This window comes from Falco naumanni, chromosome 6, assembly GCF_017639655.2.
Source record: "Falco naumanni isolate bFalNau1 chromosome 6, bFalNau1.pat, whole genome shotgun sequence".
Lineage (NCBI taxonomy): Eukaryota > Metazoa > Chordata > Aves > Falconiformes > Falconidae > Falco > Falco naumanni.
The window spans coordinates 16,153,131-16,175,876 of NC_054059.1; the positions used below are offsets into that span (position 1 = coordinate 16,153,131).

The 22,746-nt window shown below is 38.9% G+C and overlaps 1 protein-coding gene across 8 annotated transcripts in view; it reads left to right on the forward strand.

Annotated features, from left to right (window-relative positions):
- Window positions 1–22,746, forward strand: part of LOC121089777 — a 67,523-nt gene that overhangs the window by 29,300 nt on the left and 15,477 nt on the right. For 3 of the 8 annotated variants that reach the window (XR_005828353.1, XM_040597285.1, XM_040597286.1), the window contains exons 3-4: window positions 11,429–11,556; window positions 15,821–15,965. The exons of 4 other annotated variants lie outside the window; for them this stretch is intronic. Coding sequence is in view for 2 of the 4 variants with exons in the window: in XM_040597285.1 (XP_040453219.1) it covers window positions 11,429–11,556; window positions 15,821–15,965 (273 nt within the window). In the remaining 2 variants the exon portion in view is untranslated. Of the gene's footprint in view, window positions 1–11,428; window positions 15,677–15,820; window positions 15,966–22,746 lie in introns of those variants that run through there. One more of the 8 variants, XR_005828359.1, reaches the window with a different exon arrangement.

The following is a 22,746-nucleotide window of genomic DNA, read 5'->3' on the forward strand; positions in this document are numbered from 1 at the left end:
CTTTTCATTTTTTTTCTTCAAGAAAGAAGCATGAATACTTAAATGACGTAACACATTTCAGATAGGTAATTTGTATATAGTTACTTTAGTAAAATATTTGCAAATACTAGAGTTATTTTGAAATGTACTTTAGGTATTAGATCTAAGTGATTTATATTCTCCCTGCTAGCCATTAATTCAGTACGTGGGAATGACCCAAGCATGTTGTGTTTTGGTAAATTCTTCACCCCTACCATCAGACCTCATGTCCTTGTGTTTAAGGGTTAGAAATGTGTTGCAGAAGTTTTAATATGAAGTGACTATATGTGCTGGTTTTGTCTGGGATCTAGTTAATTTTCTTCATAGTAGCTAGTATGGGGCTATGTTTTGGATTTGTGCTGGAAACAGTGTTGATAACACAGGGATGTTTTTGTTATCGCTGAGCAGGTCTTGCGCAGAGCCAGGGCCTTTGCCGCTCCTCATCCCAGCCCAGCAGCGAGGAGTCTGGGGGTGCATGGGAATTTGGGAAGGGACACAGCCGGGACAGCTGACCCCAGCTGGCCCCAGCTGGCCAAAGGGATATTCCATACCATATGATGCCATGCTCAGCATTTAAAGCTGGGAGAGGAGAAGAAGCCGGGGTTGGGGGGTGGCAGTTCAGAGTCACGGCGTTTGTCTTCCCACATCACCGTTATGCGTGCTGGAGCCCGGCTTTCCTGGGGCTGGCTGAACACCTGCCTGCTGGTGGGAAGTGGTGAATGAATTCCTTGTTTTGCTTTGCTTGTGTGCGCAGTTTTTGCTTTCCCTATTAAACTGTCTTTACCTCACCCCATGAGTTTTCCCTCTATTACTCTTCCAGTCTCTCCACTTTCCCAATGTGTGGGGAGTGAGCAAGTGTCTGCGTGGTGCTTAGTTGCTGGCTGGGGTTAAACCACACCACCATATATCCTCAGTTGGCCTCAAGCATCCCAGAATGCAAGCACATCCTGACAGAAAGAAAAAAAAAAGCAAAACGTTATTTAATTTCCTTTCTGAATCTGGTGAACTGGATCGAGCAAATAACTGGGTTAAAATAGTCATCTTTTTTTCCCTTGGCTTATTTTTAACTTGTGTCAGCTTCTCAGTTTGGTTCATCCATGGCCACACAAATAAATGAATCAACAGAACAATGTGGGTGGCACACAGAAGTGAACATCTGGGATGGAGAGAAATGAGTTGTTTAAATTCAAATTATCATTGGAAGAAATAGTTGTGAAACTATCTTCAATTGTCATCCAGGAGGTGCTTATCTTTTCCTGTTGAGTAGGGAATGAGACCTTGGCTTGAGTGGTCAGCCTGGCTAGGCTCACAAAGATTTCCTGGTATAGTTGTATCAGTAAACTGGTAGAATAGCTCCATCCATGTTAAGGTTTCTTTCAGTACAGATATATCTAAAAAAAATCTATTTGCCTAATATATAGGCAAAACTGTTAGTGCTCTTTTATTTCCTGCTTCAGTGAGGTTTTCTTTATTTACCTATATTTTGGGAGGTTTTGGTTTTATTTCTATAGAAAATATTGTCAGCGTTCACCTTCCTAACTTGATCCAATAGTAAGTGAAAGCAGCGCATATTTCTACTGACTTCAGTTGGGTTGGGTTCTTGGTCAATGGTCCTTAAAAGATGAGAAACATTTAGAAGTTGTGTTAGTTCATATCTTCGGTTTCTACCAGCTTTAATGTCATTTAACCTAGTATCTTCTTTCTAGCAATGTGAGTAGCCACTTCTATCTTTGCAAAGACAGTGATAAGAGACATAAAAAGAAATTACATTTTAAATGAAGTTCTCATTTGCAAACATAAATATAAATGGTTTTCAAAAAGATGCAAGCCAGAAGAGAATCCAGTCTATGTCAGGGAATCCAACCTAATGGGCTGCAGAAGTCAAATATTCTCATGGGTGAGAAGCATAATTACCCTAGATTATGAAACTGAATTCATATAAAATAACTAAATTGCTTGGAACCGTCTGGTCATGGCTATTTTAGGCAAATTTTAATCCACAGGCCATTGTATTAAATATTCTGTTTTTAAAAATCTAACCAACATGAGAACATCAAGTCAAGATTATGAAGCAACAGAAAACCTCCTAGAAAGTATGATTACTTTGAAGTTCCTCCAGATGTAGAAGAATTAAAGTTGCCTTACCTTTCACAGCATGGCTGTGTGAACTCTGGTTTTGCTCTTCATGCTGCATTTAGTAAAATGGAAAGAGAAGCAATGGTGGGGAGAAGAAAAGGGTGAGACCTAACCAATTCCCATCAGACACTCTGGCAAGATTAAAATATGTACTTCTCAGTGAGATCATGCTTAGCCATAGTGGTTGTGGTCATGTCCTTCCTTTTCCTTGCTTTATCCAATATCGTGGGCCATAGCAAAAAAATATTCTACTTGAATAATTTTTAAAATATTTATTTATTTAATCCTATTGAAGTCTCATATCAAGGTTTCTTCTTCAGTGCAATTTTAAGGGCACAAAAGGAGAAACTGTGTTCTGAAACTTACCCTTCATTGAAAATAAATATACATCTTGCATGCAAGATATGTAAATTAACCTGTGAAAACTGACGATCAAAAAATACCTCTGTTTTCCATTGCATTTGTTTCCTGTCCATTTTAACCACTTTCTGTTAGAAGTGGCAAAACAGGACTTGTGTTACTAATAAGCTGATTGCACTGTTGTAGGAGAAGAGTGGTAGCATTCAGGTTAGTTTTCTACATAATTACAAGAACTACTTTCACTAAAATTGAGAGATGTTCAAATGTCCAGGTTTGCCATGGCTGCAATATTTCTTGGATGTGTATATTTTCATGAAGTTTCAGCAGAACTTAATATTATGATGAATCTCTGGCAGGGTTCTCTTAATGCTTCTAGTGATCGCACAACCTGAGTTCTTGAAATTTAAAGAGTTTTTTCAACAGAATTTCATTTGGGAAAAAAATCTACTTGTTTTTCTTTTCACTCCACATCAAAATGAAAGTAACCTCAAAAGCTAGTGGCAAATGGAATTGTTTTCCATATAATCTTGATAACTGACCTTCTTTCCAGTAGTTACTAAGTGCAGTAGCTACTGCAGTTCATCTTTATTAACAGATGCTTGGCTGGCAAATCCACTTCTGGTACACTCCCAGAGAGGTAGTTTAATAACCAGCATGTGTCAAATGTCAGTTCTGCTGTTCCTCCTGGGATTCCTTCATCAAGAGAATACATAGTCTGTCTTCCAGCTTGCTTTCCCAAGACCCACCGACGATTCAGGAAAACAAAAAAAGTAATTTTTTCGAACTATTACATGAGCAGTTCTAAATATTCAATGCTTTCATTATCCTAAGACAGTGGAAGGTGAAATGCCATTTCAACCAACTGTTCCATAAAGATCTATCTTACTGCCCAGAAAAAGGAGTACTGCTGTTGTGTAGCAATCATGAGCCAGGCAAACCTTGGTGCAGAAGAGACTCTTTCTTTCCTCGGTTTCCAAACTCAGTGGTATTCTGGTTCCTTTCTGAATTATACATTGTTGATTGGCCATCCTCCTTTAAATAACTTTCTGACATGTAGTTATTCTAAACATGCTGACAAGGGCTTTAAAATAAAAGATAGAACATTTAGAAAATTTAGTTATTTCCACACAGTGATGTGATTGCCAGTCTCCAAATGTACTTCAGGAATTCACGTCGAGGATCATATGTTTGTAATGGATGCTTTTGCATAATAAGTTAAGTGCCTTTCAAATGTGCTATAGTTTAAGAAATGTCATGGGTTTAATTAGATGACTTTATTTATGACTGGAATATACTCTGTCTATCATGGTGAGACATGGGAAACACTGAGACTAAATCCACTCTCCAGAAATACTTCCACTGAAAATACATGGAATTTACCCTCAGCAACTGCAAAACTGGTCCCAATTTAGTAAAAGATTGACATCATCTTGATATTCATAGCTTTATATTCTTTTCAAAAATAAAGAATGTACTGAAATATAATCTCCATAGAAGAAAAATCCTTAAAGGCATTCATTTATGGGTAGAAATTAATAATCACTCTATTTTATTTCAGTAAATGAAGGAATTAACCATAAAACAGTTGGTTTTTTGGAAAGTAAAAGTTCAGTTCTTTGGGTGCTTTATGTGTCAGATCTGTGTCACAGATTTCCAGTTTATATTTCTAGTCTTGTTTTTGAAATGTTAATATATCCACACACATGCATACACCTACCCATCCTTCCCCACATATATATGTATATGTATAGTATACATATATAACCACATTTTTGATACATATTCTGAAGTGCATAACATTTTGTGAACTACATAAACTAAGATAGTGAAATACTGTATCATGTCAACAATATCTAAAAATGTGTGACTGTATACAACTAAAGAAGTCCTTCCTTGTACCATCAGAGAGCTTTATTTCTTAAATGTAAATAAAACCAGTGAAGAAATACTGTAAGTTAATTTGATCTTTTCCTTATAGAAGAAAAATACCTCAGAGCTAAGGGATAAGGTTGGGAAGACATCATTAGGAAAAGAGGACAGGAAGAGGAAAGGAAGAAAATAAGAAATTATAAAGTGTCAAGTTAAAAAAAAAAAAAAAAAAGATCTGGGCTGGGTTACAAGAAGAAAAAATTAGAGGAGGTTGTATCATCTATCCTGAACTCTTTCTGTCAATCAGAGATAGGAAATACTGCCTTCAGAAATCTGAATACGGTGATCCATTGACTTGTCAGTCACAGGAGGATTTCAATACATTGATTCCAAAGACTGATTTACACCACTGTAGGAGTTACTGAGTGAAGGATTAGAGAAATAGGAGGCTTGTTTGGGAATACAATTTCTGAAGGAGGTTAAATGAGATTAAAAAATGGAAGGAGCAAAACGTAAAAGATATACTAAAGTGAGGGAAAGAAGAGGAAAAAGCAAGAGAAAGAATCTTTCTGTAACGTCTTTTGATTATTTTCAAACATAATCTCATGTTTGCTATTTTCCTGGAACAAATTTTTGTCCAAAGTGATCAGTTGATGCCCATGTGTAACAAATGCTTGATGCCTTCATGCCTCCTTAGGTAATGAAAAGTGATTGTGATACCTGGGAGTCTGGCTCTATGAGCAGCCATGGCATGACTTGCTTGACCTACCTTACTCATGGTTTGGAGCATTATAGTGAGCAACAGATGAACATTTTCAATCTTGAATGCTCACTTAAGTCCCAAAACTAGAATTAAACCTGAAATAAATAACTGGGAGCAGTCCTTGTTGGTGGAGCCAATACTTCTGAGCAGCTTCTTTCAGACAGGATGCTTCTTTCACTGTGTGCATGGCTTCTGAGGATTTATACTTGAAATGTTGGTTTGGTTCCTCAGGGTTTTTCAGTGCCATCTGTAAATGTTCCACCCCACTATTTTGCATTGTCCATCTGCTTAGACTAAGCATTTTCTCATAGGTCCTAACACAACATATTATCCTAGAAAGCTATGTGAAAGATCATTATCTGTTGGTCTCAGGGCCTTGCAAATTTTAAGACGTATATTTCCCCATAATCCCTGCAAGGTGGGGAGATAACAGTTCTCTCCATTATCTGAAGCAGAAATCTAATACCAAAAGATGCTTAATGTGTAAGTCTTTCACTAAGGTAATGCCAAGTTCCTCAAATTTGCAGACACATAATCCTGCAACTCACGTACTGTGTGAATTTCTGTCGCTGAGGTGCTTCTGCCACCTTACACTGGATGTCACAGCATTGCTTGGGGACCTGCACTGAAAACTATCTCCTGACAGGATTACAAAACCAGACATCTTCCAAGTGTCTTCTCTTATGGGACTAATTTAGAGGATGCTTTTATACCATTTCCAATAAACAATAAAGACTTCTATAGTCTGTGTGGTAATGTATATAGACATCCCCTCCAGTATTTTTTTGATGAGAGGGAACTCATGTGAGAAGAAAAAATGTATATTCAGTTTTTCTTTTTAATATATCAGGATCTGGAGCAGTCTTCCTCTTTTATGTGAGAACACATTAATCAACAGAATATAGGGGAGAGAAAAAAACACACTGAAACATTTTCATTTTCCTAACATTTATTCACTGGTATAGAGAAAAAAGACAACAGAATAGTATTAAACTGGGATATGGGAGAGTCGGGCTTAGATTTCTGTTTCAGTATATTTTATATTTTGCAACAACTTTGAAAAGTAACACTTTCAGCTGTAGCACTGGGAAAAATGGAACAAGCTCCTAAAATCAATTCATATAAGCAGAGTATGAAATTTACAAATTTTTTTAAGAATCACAAATTTCAAAAATCACGGTAGGCAGATATTAAATATTAATAGATACTGATGTATCAAAGCAGAGAAAGAATCACTTTGGCCTTTAGGCTAATGACAACCTATCCTGAGGATAACTTATATAGTGACTTTATGGCATTTTTGGCATAATTAAATGGCAATAGAATATCCCAAATCTGCTACCACAAGCAAGAAAGAAGAGTTTCATGTTATGCCACTCATCTTACTTTTTCAGTAGGTGTTTTTTACATCATACCTCTCCTGACAGACATGAAAAATTAATGATGGGGCTTTAAAATTTATCTGTGCACTACACCATGGCCAAGATATATGTGGGCTAGTGGAAGGCTATCCATATCACGGCTAGGGCTCATTTCCCTTGCACATAAACATATGCCTTTTGGATGTAAACCAAACCAAATAAAACATTATTAAAAACATGCAGGAGTATGCAAGACTATAGTGCTATAATCAGCAACGAAGGCATAAAGTCATAGAATCATCGTATATTTTGGGTTGGAAGGGATCTTTAAAGGTCACCTAGTCCAGCTGCCCTGTAGTGAGCAGGCACATCTGCAACTAGATCAGGTTGCTCAGAGCCCTGTTCATGTTCAGCTCTGTAAAAGCTGTGTGGATGGAAGGATGCTAAGCCCTCTGTAAAACTCCCCAGGTTCCAGCTCCAGTTAAGGCGATGGAGAAGAAGTGCCCATTTGGGAGGAGGCATTCCTGTGAGACTGCTTCTTCTGCACTGCCTATGCGCAGCATTCTTTCCTTGGCTTCACACCATGCTGACCCCCAGGAGGGAGCAAAGCAGGTGTTTCTTCCTGGAGCTCTGTAAAGTGACCCAAATCAGAGCAAACGTAAACACAATCAAAATGAAGTTTTGAAGGGTGTTTGTAACAGCAGGAAGAGTAATCAGGCCTTCATTCAAAAATCAACACCTTAGTCATGTTTAAGATGGGTGAAACAGATTTAAGAAGCAAGATTGTGACATCTACAATAGTTGTTAAAATTTGTTTTCATGCTGAATTATATGAGATTCTGAACATGAACACCATAGACAAAGAAAAACACTAATGAAAGTTAAAGCGCTGCACAGGTCTGAACAGTCAGCAAAGGACTGCTGACAAAACCTCAAAGTCCTGTTTTCTACTTGTACTCTAACAACTGTGCAGTCATAGTGAGCTTACAAGCAAGAATAGCATGAAAAAAGGGAAGATTTATTCTCATTCTTTGGAAACTGGGAGCATTTTATTCAGCACTTAAACTATTGGCAGCCAAATATAGGGGAGATTGACTTTATCATTAAGATATGAATGTTACTATGTGACTAAATGGTAGATTTCAGATATCATTGTTGTCATGACTTCCAAGAACAAGAGTTTACTCTCACTATGAAAAGCAAAATGCAATCTGATCCGTTACAATAGAAATATCTGAACAATTTTCCATGGCATGTTATCTGTGAATAATGGAAAATTTATGGGAGATAACCAGTAAATAATTGCTCCAGATAATTTTTCACGTAGTCTGTCCATTGTAAAACTTTCAGGAAACATTAACCCAGAGTATGGTACCCTGTTGCAGAAAGCGTAGATACCACCAAACAATTAGAGTAATTACAAATATGCCAATTTTTAACTCTGTGAAGGAGTTCTATTACACAAAATGAAACTTTAATTCAAGAAACATATAATTTAAGCATGACAATAATATTTAACAATTGCTGTTATTTGAACAAAGTGAGAAAAATTACGTATTTGTCACAGTAAAAATGTCAGTCATGAAAAACAGGACATTTATAAACAAACTCTTACAGAAATGTAATTTAGAGGTACATACAAAGAAAGACCAGTGGCATCTAGAGTAAGACGTATGCATGACAGTAATACTTGGCTAGACATTAAGACCCTTACATTTAGATTTTCATATTTATATGCATACAGACATGCCTATGGCCCCATTATAGTTGACGAAAATCTAAGCAACACAGTTGTGATGTCTAAAGAGCAGTTCAGTTCACCTTAGAGCAGACATTAAGGCTATGACCTTACTAGCAAATAAAACAGTTCCACAGCTTAGATGCCTATAACACTTAAATTTAGGTGTCTTACTGTCATACTCAGTGGAGTCATACATCAAAAACCTTCATGTGGTAGAGAGGAACCTAATGAAGTTCAACAAAGGCAAGTGTAGGGTCCTGCACCTGGCGAGGAATAGCCCCACGCACCAGTACAGGCTGGGGCTGGCCTGCTGGGAGGCAGCTCTGCAGAGAAGGACCTGGGAGTTCTGGTGGACAGCAAGGTGGCCATGAGCCAGCAGTGTGCCTTGGTGGCCAAGAAGGCCACTGGGACCCTGGGGTGCATTAGGAGGAGTGTGGTCAGCAGGTGGAGGGAGGTGATCCTGCCCCTCTGCTCTGCCCTGATGAGGCCACATCTGGAGTGCTGTGTCCAGTGCTGGGTTCCCCAGTTCAAGAGAGACAGGGAACTGCTGGAGAGGGTCCAGCAGAAGACTACAAAGATGGTGAGGGGACTGGAGCATCTCCCTTATGAGGAGAGGTTGAGAGAGCTGGGCCTGTTTAGCTGGGAGAAGACTGAGAAGGGGTCTTACCAATGTCTACAAATATCTTAAGGGTGAGTGTCAAGAAGATAGGGCCAGGCTTTTTTCAGTGGTGGCCAGTGACAGGACAAGGGACAATGGGCACAAACTGCAACATGGGAAGTTCCATCTGAATAGGAGGCAAAAGTTCTTTACTCTGAGAGTGACAGAGCACTGGCACAGGCTGCCCAGAGGGGCTGTGGAGTCTCCTTCTCTGGAGACATTCAAAACCCACCTGGAACAATTCTGTGCAACTTGCTCGGGGTGAAGCTGCTTTATCAGGGGTCTGGACTAGAGGACCTCTAAAGGTCCCTTCCAACCTGACCGTTCTGTGATTCTGTGATACATGCAATATGGCCTATCTTTATTGCCATCCTCCTGTTACCAGAAAACAGGCCCTCTGATCTTGGCAAAATCACATTCCTCAGTCTTTGCGGTTTGACTCTGTCAGTTTTGTCCATTGCCATCAATACAGGGCTTTCTTTTATGTGTCGCTCTATTGTTTCTTATAGAATCATAGAATTGTTTGGGTTGGAAGGGACCTTTAAAGGTCATGTAGTCCAAGCCCCCTGCAGTGAGCAGGGACATCTTCAGCTCAATCAGATTTCTCAGAGCCCCATCCAACCTGACTTTGAATGTTTCCAGGGATGCCACCTCTCCTTGGCAGCCTGTGCCAGTGTTTCACCACCCTCACAGTAAAGAATTTCTTCCTAATATCTAGCCTAAATCTACCATCTTTTAATAGTTTAAAACCATTACCCCTTGTCTATTGCAACAGGCCCTGCTAAAAAGTCTGTCCCCACCTTTCTTATAAGCCCCCGTTTAAGTACTGAAAGGCCACAAAAAAGTCTCCCTGGAGCCTTCCCTTCTGCAGGCTGAGGAACCCCTACTCTCTCAGTCTTCATAGCAGAGGTGTTCCATCTCTCCGATCATTTTTGTGACCCTTCTCTGGATCCACTCCAACAAGTCCATGTCCTTCCTGTGCTGAGGTCTCCAGAGCCAAATGCAGCACTCCAGGTGGGGTCTCACCAGAGTGGAGCAGAATCACCTCCCTCGACCTGCTGGCCATGCTTCTTTTGATGCAGCCCAGGGTACAGTTCACTTTCTGGGCTGTGAGTGCACGTTGCTGGCTCGTGTCCAGCTTTTCATCCACCAGCACCCCCACATCCTTCTTGCGCTGCTTTTGCACACAAACTTTTCTGCAGGTAGTTCAGCCCATAGCAATCTTAGCATTTCTGTTACAACTCTCTAGTCTTGGAGTAATCATGAACATAAAGAAAATTAAGCTTTCTTTCACTTCACATATATAGCCAAGTGATTTTAATTGCAGGGTAAGTTGAGCCTACCATCTTGCCTGTCTCTTGCCACAAGCTTAGCATCACTCAGCTAGAGTCGAGTCTGGGATAGCATTTACAGTTAGTAAAAAGAATCTAGTAAAAAGAAATCGGAAATATCTAAAAAATAATAGTAAATGCACTTCTCATTAGATAAATGAGAGTCTTTCTGACTTTTCCTTTCTACTGGGATTTAGGCTGGTAGAATTCTATGTCATTGTAATCAGTAACACCCAATTTTATTTTTTATTCAGCGCTATTGGTTTTGATAAGAAATTTTCAGTGTCTCAAATCTGGCAAAAAGCTTCTACTGAACTTTGTTCTAAAACAAATCATAAACAAAAGAGAAAAAAAGACTGTACTCTGTCTTGAAGATTTTTTAATTTGGTGTTTTAATTCCAATGTTAGTACTGAAACCTTTTTTTTTTTTTTTTTTTTTTTTTTTTTATTGGGGACCAAGGTGTATCTGTGACTGAAAGCTTTTAAGGATAGAATAGACGACTTTGTAAAGTGTGACAAAGCTGAATACTGCACTGCAGCAGAGAGAAAGACTAAACGACCTTCTGAGATCCTTTCCAAGTCTGTTTCCTATTGTTTTGTTGGTATTGTGTATAAGTCATAACTATAGATGCTGAAATTCCCATAACATCAGGAGGTTACCATATATATATGTGTGTGTATGTGTATGTACATTTAAGTACACATGGCTTGTTAGTCAGTGAAAAAGCTCTTAAGCTGGTGTTTTAAAACATATAAAAGCAAAAGCTCTTTTTCATGTTATACTTTTCAATAAATCCCTACAAAAAATAATCTAGAGTGTTCTTTTAAAACAAGACAGTTGTATTTTATATCTGGTGGAATTTTAATATGAGTTTATAAAACTTGCAGGTTTAAGAACATAGGGTTTATTTGATTTTAAATGTAGTTATGAAGTCTAATGATAAAAGCGGTTATGCCCTATCTGTGCAGAGCCAGATTATCTGGTAGAGCAGATTAGGGCCAATTCAACATGTACTTGCAAGGTCAGGTCATGAATGGTCACTGCCTGCATTGGAAAAATCATGTATTATGCTTCTGTGCCAGTTTTTCTTGTGCATTTTATGTTATCTTTTGGGTTGCCTTGTGTCTAACCTTCCTTCTACTTTCCACAAATCTGCCATATCCCGCAGTTTTCTCTGCTTTTTGCTTCAGAGTTCAGCTGCTGCCCCAGGAGGAAGCTGCACTGGAAGCTCATTGCCAGACGTAGCCTCTGCTTTTATCAGTCTTTCCACCTGGGCAGCAGTAGGAGCACAAACACTGCACTGGAAGGACTTTTGCAGGTGATGATATTTCTGTTTCTAACATGTGAGACTGACATGTGCCCAGTCACTGAATCACTGCTTAGCTCAGTGGGACACTTACAGCGCGGAAATTGTGCAGTCCAGACTGACTGGCTGGGTGGGACCTGCTAATTTCATCACCACTTCTGTTGATCACATCCTCATTCCACTCAATTTCTGAGTTTCTAAAAAGAGAAAAATGAATGTTAGCAGATAGTTGTGCTATAAGGATTGTGAACAGATGCAGAAGTTTCAAATGGAGACAGTGGCATCCCTGTGTATCACATGCTAAGGAAGAACGGGTGGCTTTTAGCAATTCTTGAGCCTGTGTTAGGTCTTGGAAAATTGGTTTAATTTCCTGCCATGCTCTGCTGTGAGCTCAGGAGTGTCTTTCTCCTTGCTATTCTGGAATACCTAAGATCATGGTCAGCCCTAGCACAGCAAGGTGGGGCAATTGTTCTGTTTCAGGCAAGGGTATGAAAACACCTATTTGCTCAAACCTAGAGAAGACTGGATGCATATGTCTAGTAATGCTTCAAAACATGGTACTGCAAGGAAAGACAAGCACCCAGGCAAGAAATATTATCATCTGTTAGTCACTGGAAAAGCAAAGTTTTGCAAAGTGTGCATACCATGAGATGATTTGCAATATGTTTGTGTCTGCTGGATATCCTTCTGCAAGGAGGGAGGTCTTGTTCTTTTCCTGGAGATTAACTGATTCTACCTAGGGAGAGAAACCTCCAGAGGTGATAGAACAGATCAAGTGGAAGAGTTGTGGTAAAGAGTTTCGTGTCTGCACGTGAAGGAAAGACCATGTTCAGTCTGTGAAATCAGTCGTTCAGTGGCTATAATGTGACAGTGAGATATGGGGTATATATGTGCTTTGCACAGACAGACCGCAACTCCAGAGATGAAATGGAGCATAGTGCAGGATTCTGGGCTGGGCTTCATAGATATAACTTCATAACTTTATCTCTAGAAACTGAATGGGTGTAAGTCCAACAACCTGTAAGATGTCCTGGTCTACAGAACACGTAGAGCTTGGTCGTGTGTCCAGAGAATGGAAATCAGTTAGAAGCCAAGCATATATGTAGAGCCTGCTATGGACACTCAAGCTAATTTTCCTTGGTTTCCGCTGTAGCAGGTAGCCTTACACATTAAGAGATGCTTGTGCGCTGTTCAGGAAAGCCATTAACAGATCCAGATACAAGGTCTTCCTCCTCAGGAAGGATGAAGCCATTTTCTCATAATTTGGAAGGTCTGATAGGGTTTCCTGCAGACCTTTAAAATGCCCTTGCTTTGTTGAGGTCCCCCAGGTGTCCATGACGGTCTTTCAGAGGAGTGAGGCAAACAGCTGAAGTCAGTAACAGCTTCAAACATTCATTTAATCCTCTTGTGCACTCAGAGAATCAAACCTGAGAGCACTGGATGACCATTCTGTATATGGCTTTAGTATCTCTGAGAGGACACAGATAAAAGGCATCAGCAGAGGTATGTACTTCGGTTGGAGCAGCCCTGTATCTCAGAGTTTACGCTATTCAGTGTATGATACTATCAGGGAACTGTTGTGGTTTGTCTGATCCAGGTGTGCCTGGGCAAAGAAGTTGTTTAGAAGGAAGGTGTTCTGGACGAGGTATCAGCCTCTGAAAGTCATCAACATGCAGCTGTATCTTACTGTATTTACCAGCTACTCAGAATGTATGGTTACATTTATCAAAATGCATTTATTAGCAATTTGTCCAAATGTATAGTGCAGACCTGCCTTGGCACTAAGGTATTTCATGTCTCAAGTTCTAACAAGATGTGTTGCCAACAGGTTGTGATTGCAAGCACCTCAGCGCTTATAACTTAACAGGAAAAAAATGAGAAGAAAGGTGGTTGCATTATCCTTTTGCTCAGGGGTTGAGAAAGAAACATGGTTACAAAGAGTTTGAATAAGCAAGTATCACACAGCAAAGACAATAAAGCATAGTACATAGTACATAGAACAAGCAGAAGCACTTCCATGGTATTTTAAGGATTAAACGGTTTATTTGTGTGCCTCTGAAGGTACAGTAGACACAGCAGTATTTAAATACTAGACTGACAAACTAGGTCATTTCAAAAAAATGGGGAAGGTTCAAGGCAGGAGTGTGATAAAAAGTGATGTGTGCGTATCAGACAGCGAATGAGAAATAGGATAAAAGCAGATTATTTCCTATTTCATAGCTGTATCAGCCTCCCAAAAATTTTCAGAACAGAATTGATTCCTTTTGCAGATATGCTTCAGTTCTAAATCACAAGTAAAATCAAAACCAGAGAAAGAAATGAATTAAGAAAATGTGATCAAAATGTTTAGGAGTATGCTGATTTTGCCACCTGTGCTAAGTTAGCAGTTATCTCATGGGAGGGCAGAAATGGACAGCTAGAGTGAAAACCTCTTACAAAATTCCAGCTAAATCAGTCAGTCCTTTTCAGTTTGGGTGCGGTTTTGTTAGATGGTATTTGAGTGAATATACACAGCATATCTCAGCAATCATCAGTGTGTAAACACTACAAGTTACAAATTTAGCTTTGAAAGAGCAAATTAAAACATTGTTTTATCTCATCTATTTGTTTGCTTCTGACCGGAGAAAGCTGTAATTTAAAAAAGAATTAATTTATGGTCTGTCTGATTGTGTAGCAGGCATATTGAATTTAAATATCATTAGGTTAGGATTTGCCCTGCTGAACTGGTAAATGCAGTAATTTACAGACAATTAGCTGCTTGCTGATGTCTTTCAGATGCTGATCACCACGAAACATAACCCCGGTGCCATGTCTGTGCAAGCAGTTCCTGCCTGTTCATCTGGATCTCAGATGTCATAGGCTCATTTCAGCACTAAGTGAGGATTTGACATTGTTGGCAAATTTACAACTATCTGGTGCCTGAATTACCATGATGCTGTGTAGTAATCTGACTAAAGCAAACTGGCAGAAAGCATGTAGTCACATCTCAGACCATCTAGAATTTTGCAGCTACCAGGAGGTTTTCTATTCCCAATACATTTAGCAACTTAAACCTATTAAACTATGATAAGACAGGCTTTTTTGTTCTCTTCCATGGAACCTCATAGTTATGGATTTGTCAATGTTGTAAACATTTGAACTTCATCTACATTTTTCCTTGGCAGGGATCTAAAATCCATTGCTTGTCTGTGTCTGGTTTATCATCTGTGCTATCTGAACCGCTAGTGATTGTTTCTACAGAGCAAGATATGCCTCAGAGTCCACATGTCCAGTAATCTGCCTGACTTCCAAGCAATATTATTTAATAGCACTGATGAAAACCGAGTAGATTCCACAAAGTAATGATTACAGTTTTTAAATCCCTTGTAGCAGTCAAGGAGGAAGAACACTCCTTTGCAAAATAGGCATAAAAAAAGAGAAAGAGCTACACAGGTTGAAAAAAATAAAGGAAACCGTTTATTATCAGCATGAAACTTCAGTAGCGTTGTCTTTTCTGAACTCAGCTATTAGTTTTCAATGGTTTCTAAATCCTCCACTGTGTTCAGGGGGCATGGTACTGGAAGGGTCAAGGCCCATTCCGTAAGCACCAGAGATACTTATCTGAACAAAAGGGGCTCCAGGATGATTGTGGGATGGCTGTGAGATAAGGAGGCCTCGAGAACAAGGAAACTGTCCTAAGTACTAGATACTTAGCTGAACTAAAGAGGCTTGGGGTGGTTGTGGGATGGCTGTGAGATAAGGAGGTGCCTGGATAATCTCACTGTACAGATGAATAGTGAACGCTGTACCACTTATCTAAAGGATGACGAACCTATGTTTAGTTTAAGCTGGGAGAAGTCCAAGGACATTGCAACATGACGGATGCACAGACTGCTAAGTCCTTGGTTGGTTATCTTTAAAAGGGACATTTTGTCTTAGATTCCTGTTGTACATGCAACGTGGTGAAGATGGAGACTTTAAACGTGGCTGCTAAGGAATAGAGCCTGCATAGAGACAAGTCCTCAAGGACATTGTCCAGGCACAAGATATGTGAATGTTGTTAACTTGAAGATATACTAGGTCCTTGAATGGAATGTGCTAATTGTCCAGGTGTGAGATATGTTAATGAGTTCCCCTAAAGTTAATGAATAGACATGAGTGACTTGTATAAAGAGGGGGCTGAAAGGTTCCCTCGGTGTGCATGGCTTTGGTGGAGCGATCTCCCATGCACCCAGCGCTGCCAAATAAAGGTACCTCCGCTCACTCGAATATTGGTAACCGATTCTTCAAATCACAGACCTGTGCACCAGAAAGCTAAACAAGTTACAAAAGAATGGCAACAACAGAAGACTCCGACGACCACTCAGAGACCGCCGGGAAAGACCGCTGCGCACGCGGACCGGACGCTTGCATACGTGAGCAAGTTCCAGGAAATCTCACGTGTATGTATAACTTTATGGTATATATATAGCCTCTGAAATTTGCCAGGAGCACTTATGGTGGCACTATCCCCAATGCTGCCCTAGCGCTGCCACGAAGAATGCCTTGCTTAGTAACAGTCTGCTGTTACTTGTATTCTGTCGGACTCCTTACCCAGCCGCCTCTAGTATCCCACCTCGGCGAAGTTGGAAAGCAAGGGGGTATAAACTAAAGCGTTAGTAATGAAAATGTGAAAGGATCTCTGCTTCTGTTTTTGCATTTTCCTGCCTAGCCTACCACCTTCCCGTGGCTATTTAACAACACAATGCCTTCTTAGCTGTTAGGAAAACACATATTAAAAGAATAGGTAAAACTCCAGTTCAGCCTTGTCACTGAAAGTGATGAAGTCCATTGACATGGGCTCCATTGATACTCTCTATGCTAATGCCTGTCTCCTCACTTGCTCTTGTCTGTATTAAAGCTCTCCCATAGATCCTGAAAGGAGAAACGACCTGAGGTTTTAATCCCCTAGACTACGTAAAATTAGACAAGGGCTCCAGGTCCTGAAAACTGGTAGGTGCAGGGAGTAAACCTCGACAGTATCAATAATTTTCAGAAAATTACTCTCCAATTATGTTACTAAGGGTTTACAGAAGCACACCCCAAGACCTTGCTCACAATGAATGCTTGTCAGTGCAAGCATTATGATGTACCCCAGTCCATGTGCCTTGCTAATGAAAAGAGGGCTGTGATATACTGAATGAGGGTCCTTTGCGTTTGGAGTTTTAATTGTAAATTTGGCTTTAGGATACGATCATCTCATTTCTGGGAATCACACTGACCCCATCAATTGTATCACACAAAACAACCATCAAATGACAAGAGCGTCTACTCATTGCCAGAGTTGGGACAGCATCAAGCCAGTAATTTCACCACTATCTTGCAACCACTGTACAACTGCTGATTAAAAGTCCAGCCATTACTTTTGTTCTAAAATATGCTCACTTTAGAACAGGAGTGAAGTTCATACTTGCAATGAAAAAACAGTTGAATTCTTGCATCAGAGAACAGCTTTGTTAGATCAGGACAAACATCTAGCTCACCGATCTGTCTCTGACAATGGCTATAGTAGATACTTTGGCAAAGACAGTAAACTGACAAGCACAGAATTATTTTTCCCATGGTTATACCCTTATAACTTTTAGCAATCTGAAAGTTGGGGACTTTCAGAATGGAGGTCTTCCATGATTTTTTCCATTGATTTTGTCAAATTGCTTTTTGAGCTCATTTATACTTTTGGCATCCACAACATCCTATGGCAATGACTGCTACAATTTAATTATGTGTCACATGAAAAACACTTCCTTTTATTTCTTCTGAACCAGTTGCCTGGTAATTTCATTTTGTTCCACCTTGTCTTTGTGTTATGGGAAACAGTGAATAGTTATTCCCTGTTCACCCTCTCTATGCGTTTCACAGTCTCAACATACTTCTTTCCAATTTCCCCATATTTATTTATTTTCCATGCTGAACAATCTTAGTTTATTTTATCTCTCCCCATGTGGAAACATTCCAAATCCCCAGTTACACTTACTTTCTGATTTTACTGTGTTTCTTTTAGGTAGATCTACTGTACCTTATTTCCATTTGATTCTTTACTGTTTTAATAATAGTTCTTGCTATTCTATTTTCTGTTTCGATCACTTACAAACACTGAAAAGATGCTTTCAGAGAACTTTCCACAAGATCTACTTCCAGGATCACCTTCCTCATGGTCATTTGAAATCTAGCATTATGTCTGTAAACTTATGGTTTGTTTCTCTTCATGATAATAGCTATGAATTTGCATTCATGAAGGATGAATTTTATTTCCTCCTCTATCATGCACATATTCTGTATCGTAACACCATTCTGCAACTTGTCCTTTTCAGTTCCAGTGCTGACTCTTGTAATTTATTTTGTACCATTTTGGAGATTTTTTTGCCTCACTATTTACCCCTTGCCCAGGTCATTTATTAAGTAAGTATACATTTAATATCATATCTCTAAACACAGATACCTAAGGGATTCTGCTGGTACTTTCCTTCTTTCTGAAAAATCTGCTGTTTATTCCTAATCTTCATTGATTGTTCTTCCACCATTTACTAATCCACGAGAAGACTTTCCTTCTTTCTCTCTTGACATGGAACTATTTTAAAAAAGAGCCATCATCAAAGAATCTTTTCAAAAGCGTCTTGAAAACCTAGATTAATTGATGAGTTTCAATAATAATTCATTAAGGTAATTATTGCTTATGATAATAGAAATAGTTTATAGTTCACTAATTAGGGGTTAGGGTTCAGCCATGCTTAGGTTGCTGAAAAGTCCAGACTTGACATCTGTCAATGTCTAATCTATAATGAAGAAAAACTCAGGGAAGTAGAAGGAAGCTGGTTTTTGAGTCTTTCCAGGGAAAGTTTTCAGTTGACCACCTTTCTGTGGTTCCAGCAGAGGACAGTGGGCTGAGCAATACTCCAAACTCCATGTTAAGATTGACATGGGAGGATGAAAGCTGGAAAGTATATTATTTAAAATCAATATTCAGGTAGCTAATGTCTAGACATCCGCAGTAAATACCAATTTAGACGACTTAGATAGCACTGTAACCACAGGTAAGAGCCAGTATGCATTTTACCACAAACCTTCACTAATATGTCTTGATTGTGAAGGCAGAAGTAGTTTCTTAAGATAGAATAACTTCATGGAAAGGTACTTTATACCTCAGCAAACTCAGCAAACTTACAGGAAGGTAAGCTGAAATGGGATTTTGATGAATCTCTTCCCATTTTCTTGGACACCAAGACTACACTTTCTATATTTTAGAGTCTTGGTTCCACAGCATATTGTATTTCCCCAACAGAGACATTTTTTCTCCTGTAGCTCTCTTTCAGCCTCTTTTTTGCTCCTTAACCTTATAGGCTAGACGTACTGGTGAACATTGATAACAGTGATCTGTATGGGGTTGTGGGATAACAGAGGAGAGATTTCACAAAATGTGAATGTATATAGTCTTAACTGTAGGAAATAGGAACCGAGTGTATCTCAGATTTGCTGTGTGAAACTCAACAAATCACGGAATACCTAAATTTAATCAAAGGCAGATGCAATCTTGCCAGACTTTTCTTTCCAACTTTACTGGCTGATAGCCATTTTTAACTGCAAATCAGACATACTTTAATCTCTGAGCAATAGACAAAATTTATTATGACCCATCTTTAGAGTTATTGTGGAGACTGAAGTTTCTTTGTCTGGGAAAAGATGTCAGAATATTGAGTGTGGTGTCTGTCAGATATCAGCTGGTTGTGAGCAGAAATGTTTATGCTTGGCTGAAAAATGAAACTCAGGGAAGGTTTAGATGGGCAATGGGAATTGGAGATTGCTTCATAAGAGATGACATCTTAGAAGAGCAAAGCAGTTTTAAATATGTTACTGGCATGTTCTTAAAGTGTAGGCTGCTAAAATAGACAAAAACTGAGGGTTTCAAAAGCTGAAATTTGATATGGTTTGTAGAAAAAGATATGCCTGAGTAGAAATATGTAATAAAGCTGCATTGCTTCTTAATCTACCATCCAACATAAAAGAAACATAAACAAGTCTAGGTGTTTATTCTTCATTAACTCCATTGAACCTCTGGAGTCTCATTATGTTTGTGTTTTGCCCGTTGCTCTTCAGTTATACACCTAAACTTGGACACATATGACTCAAAGTCTTGTTATGTAAGACAGAAATTCATTACAGGAATAGATCAGAATTGTTGACTTCAAGTCAGCACTGAATTGTAAGATTAGAATAATAAAAATAAAAATTCATAAGACAAATTCTTTAGCTTTTTCCACAGACAAGGACTTACTGACAGAGTAGTATCCTTGTTTAATAAGCTGTCTGACACATGTAGACTGTTGCTGTTACCAGAGTAATCCTGTTTTTCCAAACATATTAATTGTTCAGATATTTCACAAATAATGGCAACAGAGAATTTGTGAGCTAAAGTGCTTTCTTCTGTGCTGTATCCAATATTTTTCTAGTCACTGTGTTTAGCAACCAGAAAATTACCATCTGAATTTCCTACCAGTTTGTTTTTCAACCACTGTGTGAGGAAATTCCCAATTCTGCCCATTCCTTATTCCCTAAACAGCCCCGGCCAATATGCACAGAAACTTCTTTTTCCTGTTAGCATAAAGTGTAGAGGTTACAGTCACAACGTATTGTTTCAGCTGCCTGGCTGAAAGACAGGCTTAGTTATGAAGAGTATAGTGAAAGGGGAAAACTAAATTTTATATTTTCAATAGAATTTTCATTTAATCAGAAATCACACTAAAATTTATTAAACTTTCAGAATTCACAGACTTTTCAGTTATCAATTTGTAGTCCTTTCCATATGTGTGAAGAGCAATACAAACTCATGAAAAACTAAAGAAACCAGGTTATTAAACACTGCATGTACATATGGTTCTTCCTGAAACGAGAGTAAAGAAAGAAGAGGGGAAAAAAGGAAGTAGGAGGATAAAGAAACACTAGGAAACAACATAATTCGCTGAAAGCTTTGTGGTATCTCAGGCGCAGATTCCTGAGCTCATATGTAAAATCCCACATTTAGAAAACCGGCTGAGCTTCCTATTAGAAGCGATTATTATACCTTGCAGCTACCCTTGTATTATTATTTGCATAAGGATTATAAAGAAGGGTTATTTCTTTGTGAAAATCTGGACTAAGGTATAATAACTCAGTTTGATGTCTTGACTTTCAGTGCAGTTTCCGAAACTGCTGAAGCTGGTAGAAAAGAACTCACACATGATATGTTCTTCCCTTGAGACAACCCATGTTCATTTAAGAAATGCTTAAGTCCCCGCCTATGCACCGTGGAGTCTTGTTTGCCTCTCATTTAGCACAGATGGCAACACTGCCTTGCACAGCCTTTTGGGAGGCAGAAAATAGGCATCTATACCGAATTCAGAAGCAAAACAGAAAAAAAATATTTTTGATTCATTCCAGGGAAAAATTTTGGAGACCTGTAAGTATTCACATATATTTTTCCTTCAGAAAAGTATACAGAATCCCACAAGTTTATATAGAAGAATGTTTTCTAACCCCATCACATGCTCAAGCAACTCAGCAGTTTACTCCTCTCCAGTAATTTGAATCTAAAACAGAGTAACTTTTGCCCTTGTTCTGGTTAGTGGTATTTTTGGAGGATACAAGCTCACTTTTAGGATTCCTAGTTTCCTTAATGTCATCTGACAACCATGATTGTGCTGGCCTGGACTCTAGAGCTACTCCTTTGATCTGCTTATATTTATTAGTGAGACTGATGCCCAGTCCTGAGATTTAAACTATATTTGATACTCCTCCTGCCAAAAGTTACTTTGCTGCAATAGAACCTAAGGCATTAAGGATCCAAAAGCCTTGCTTCTGACTGGGATTTTCCTCCTTTTCTGAGGAGCAGTGCAGTAATCTCCTTGTCCTTCAGTCAGGCACAGCTGCTATGGATAGATCAGACCCATTTAGCATTTGGATGATATGTGGGAATAAGGCCAACACATATAGGAACACAACACCATAACATAAGTAGACGTCCCAAGAGAAAAAGTCAGAATTACTGTATTTCAGATTTCAGGGCATTTATTATTATTAATATTGTCCTATAAGTTGTTATGGGGCTGATGCTGTTTAGACTACGTCTAAAAGACATACAAATCCCAAAAAAGAATAATACCTATCTCTTCTGCTGCAGCCTGCTTTCAGCAAAGTGTGGACAGGGGTATGAGTGACAAGTCATTGCTCAGGCCCTTTGTGGAAATAGCATTTGGAGAAGAAAAGCAGACCATTTCACTGGGCTGTGAAGACAGCACAAGAGAGATCTTGACCCAGTACAGTAGTAATTAGGGCATGCACTGTGAGGACAGTGAGCTGGATTTTGAAACATTTCTGTGGTCAATGTTGATATTAGAGAATCATAGGTAAAATACGTGAAACACCTCTGGATAAGGATCAGTACTTAGAGCTCTGTTTACTCTCCTATTCACCCAAAAGAATGTTTTTTGCCTAATTTATCATGTCCCTCTTGCATTTGTGCTGTGTGGCCAAATGACTTATATGTTCTGTGCACAATGACAGTTGCAGCAAAAATGATGGCAAGTACCATTTTTATCCAGTTAGTCCCTTGTCTGGTGTTTAAGGTCCAATCCAAAATTCTTTGGGCTTAAATTTCCTCAAGTAGCAGAGTGCTGAGGTTGCACATCCACTTTGCTCAAAATGTGTCATCGAATTGATGTTCATGCATAAAATTTAAAGGACAGCTCTGTGTCCTCATCCTTAATTTGTGTTTTAAATATAGCCTTCACTGACAAGTCCTTAAAAATGTGGCTTTGAAAACAAACCCTCCACAGATAAGTCTGAGTTTCCAGTCTCTGGGGATAGCTGAACTTAACAAGGTTTAAGAAAGGTACCAAACCTGCAAAAGAGAGACCAGCCCCCTCCCCTTTTTTAAGTGATTCCTTTTGGCTGACTTTAGAAAACTTCTTTTTAACATGTGCATTATAGGGGGAAGTGATTCTATTATTTATATTCCTACCTCTTTCTACAGGCTATTTACAAAATCGGAGTATCTAACAGAAGGTTATGTGGTGACCAGATACTTAAGTTAGATGTTGCGGTGTTTATTTTATTAAATATTTTCTGCACATGTTAAAGTTTTGTGACTAATATATATTTCAATCATATTAATTGTAGTGAATTTAGAAACACCAAGAGAATTACACAGAGAAA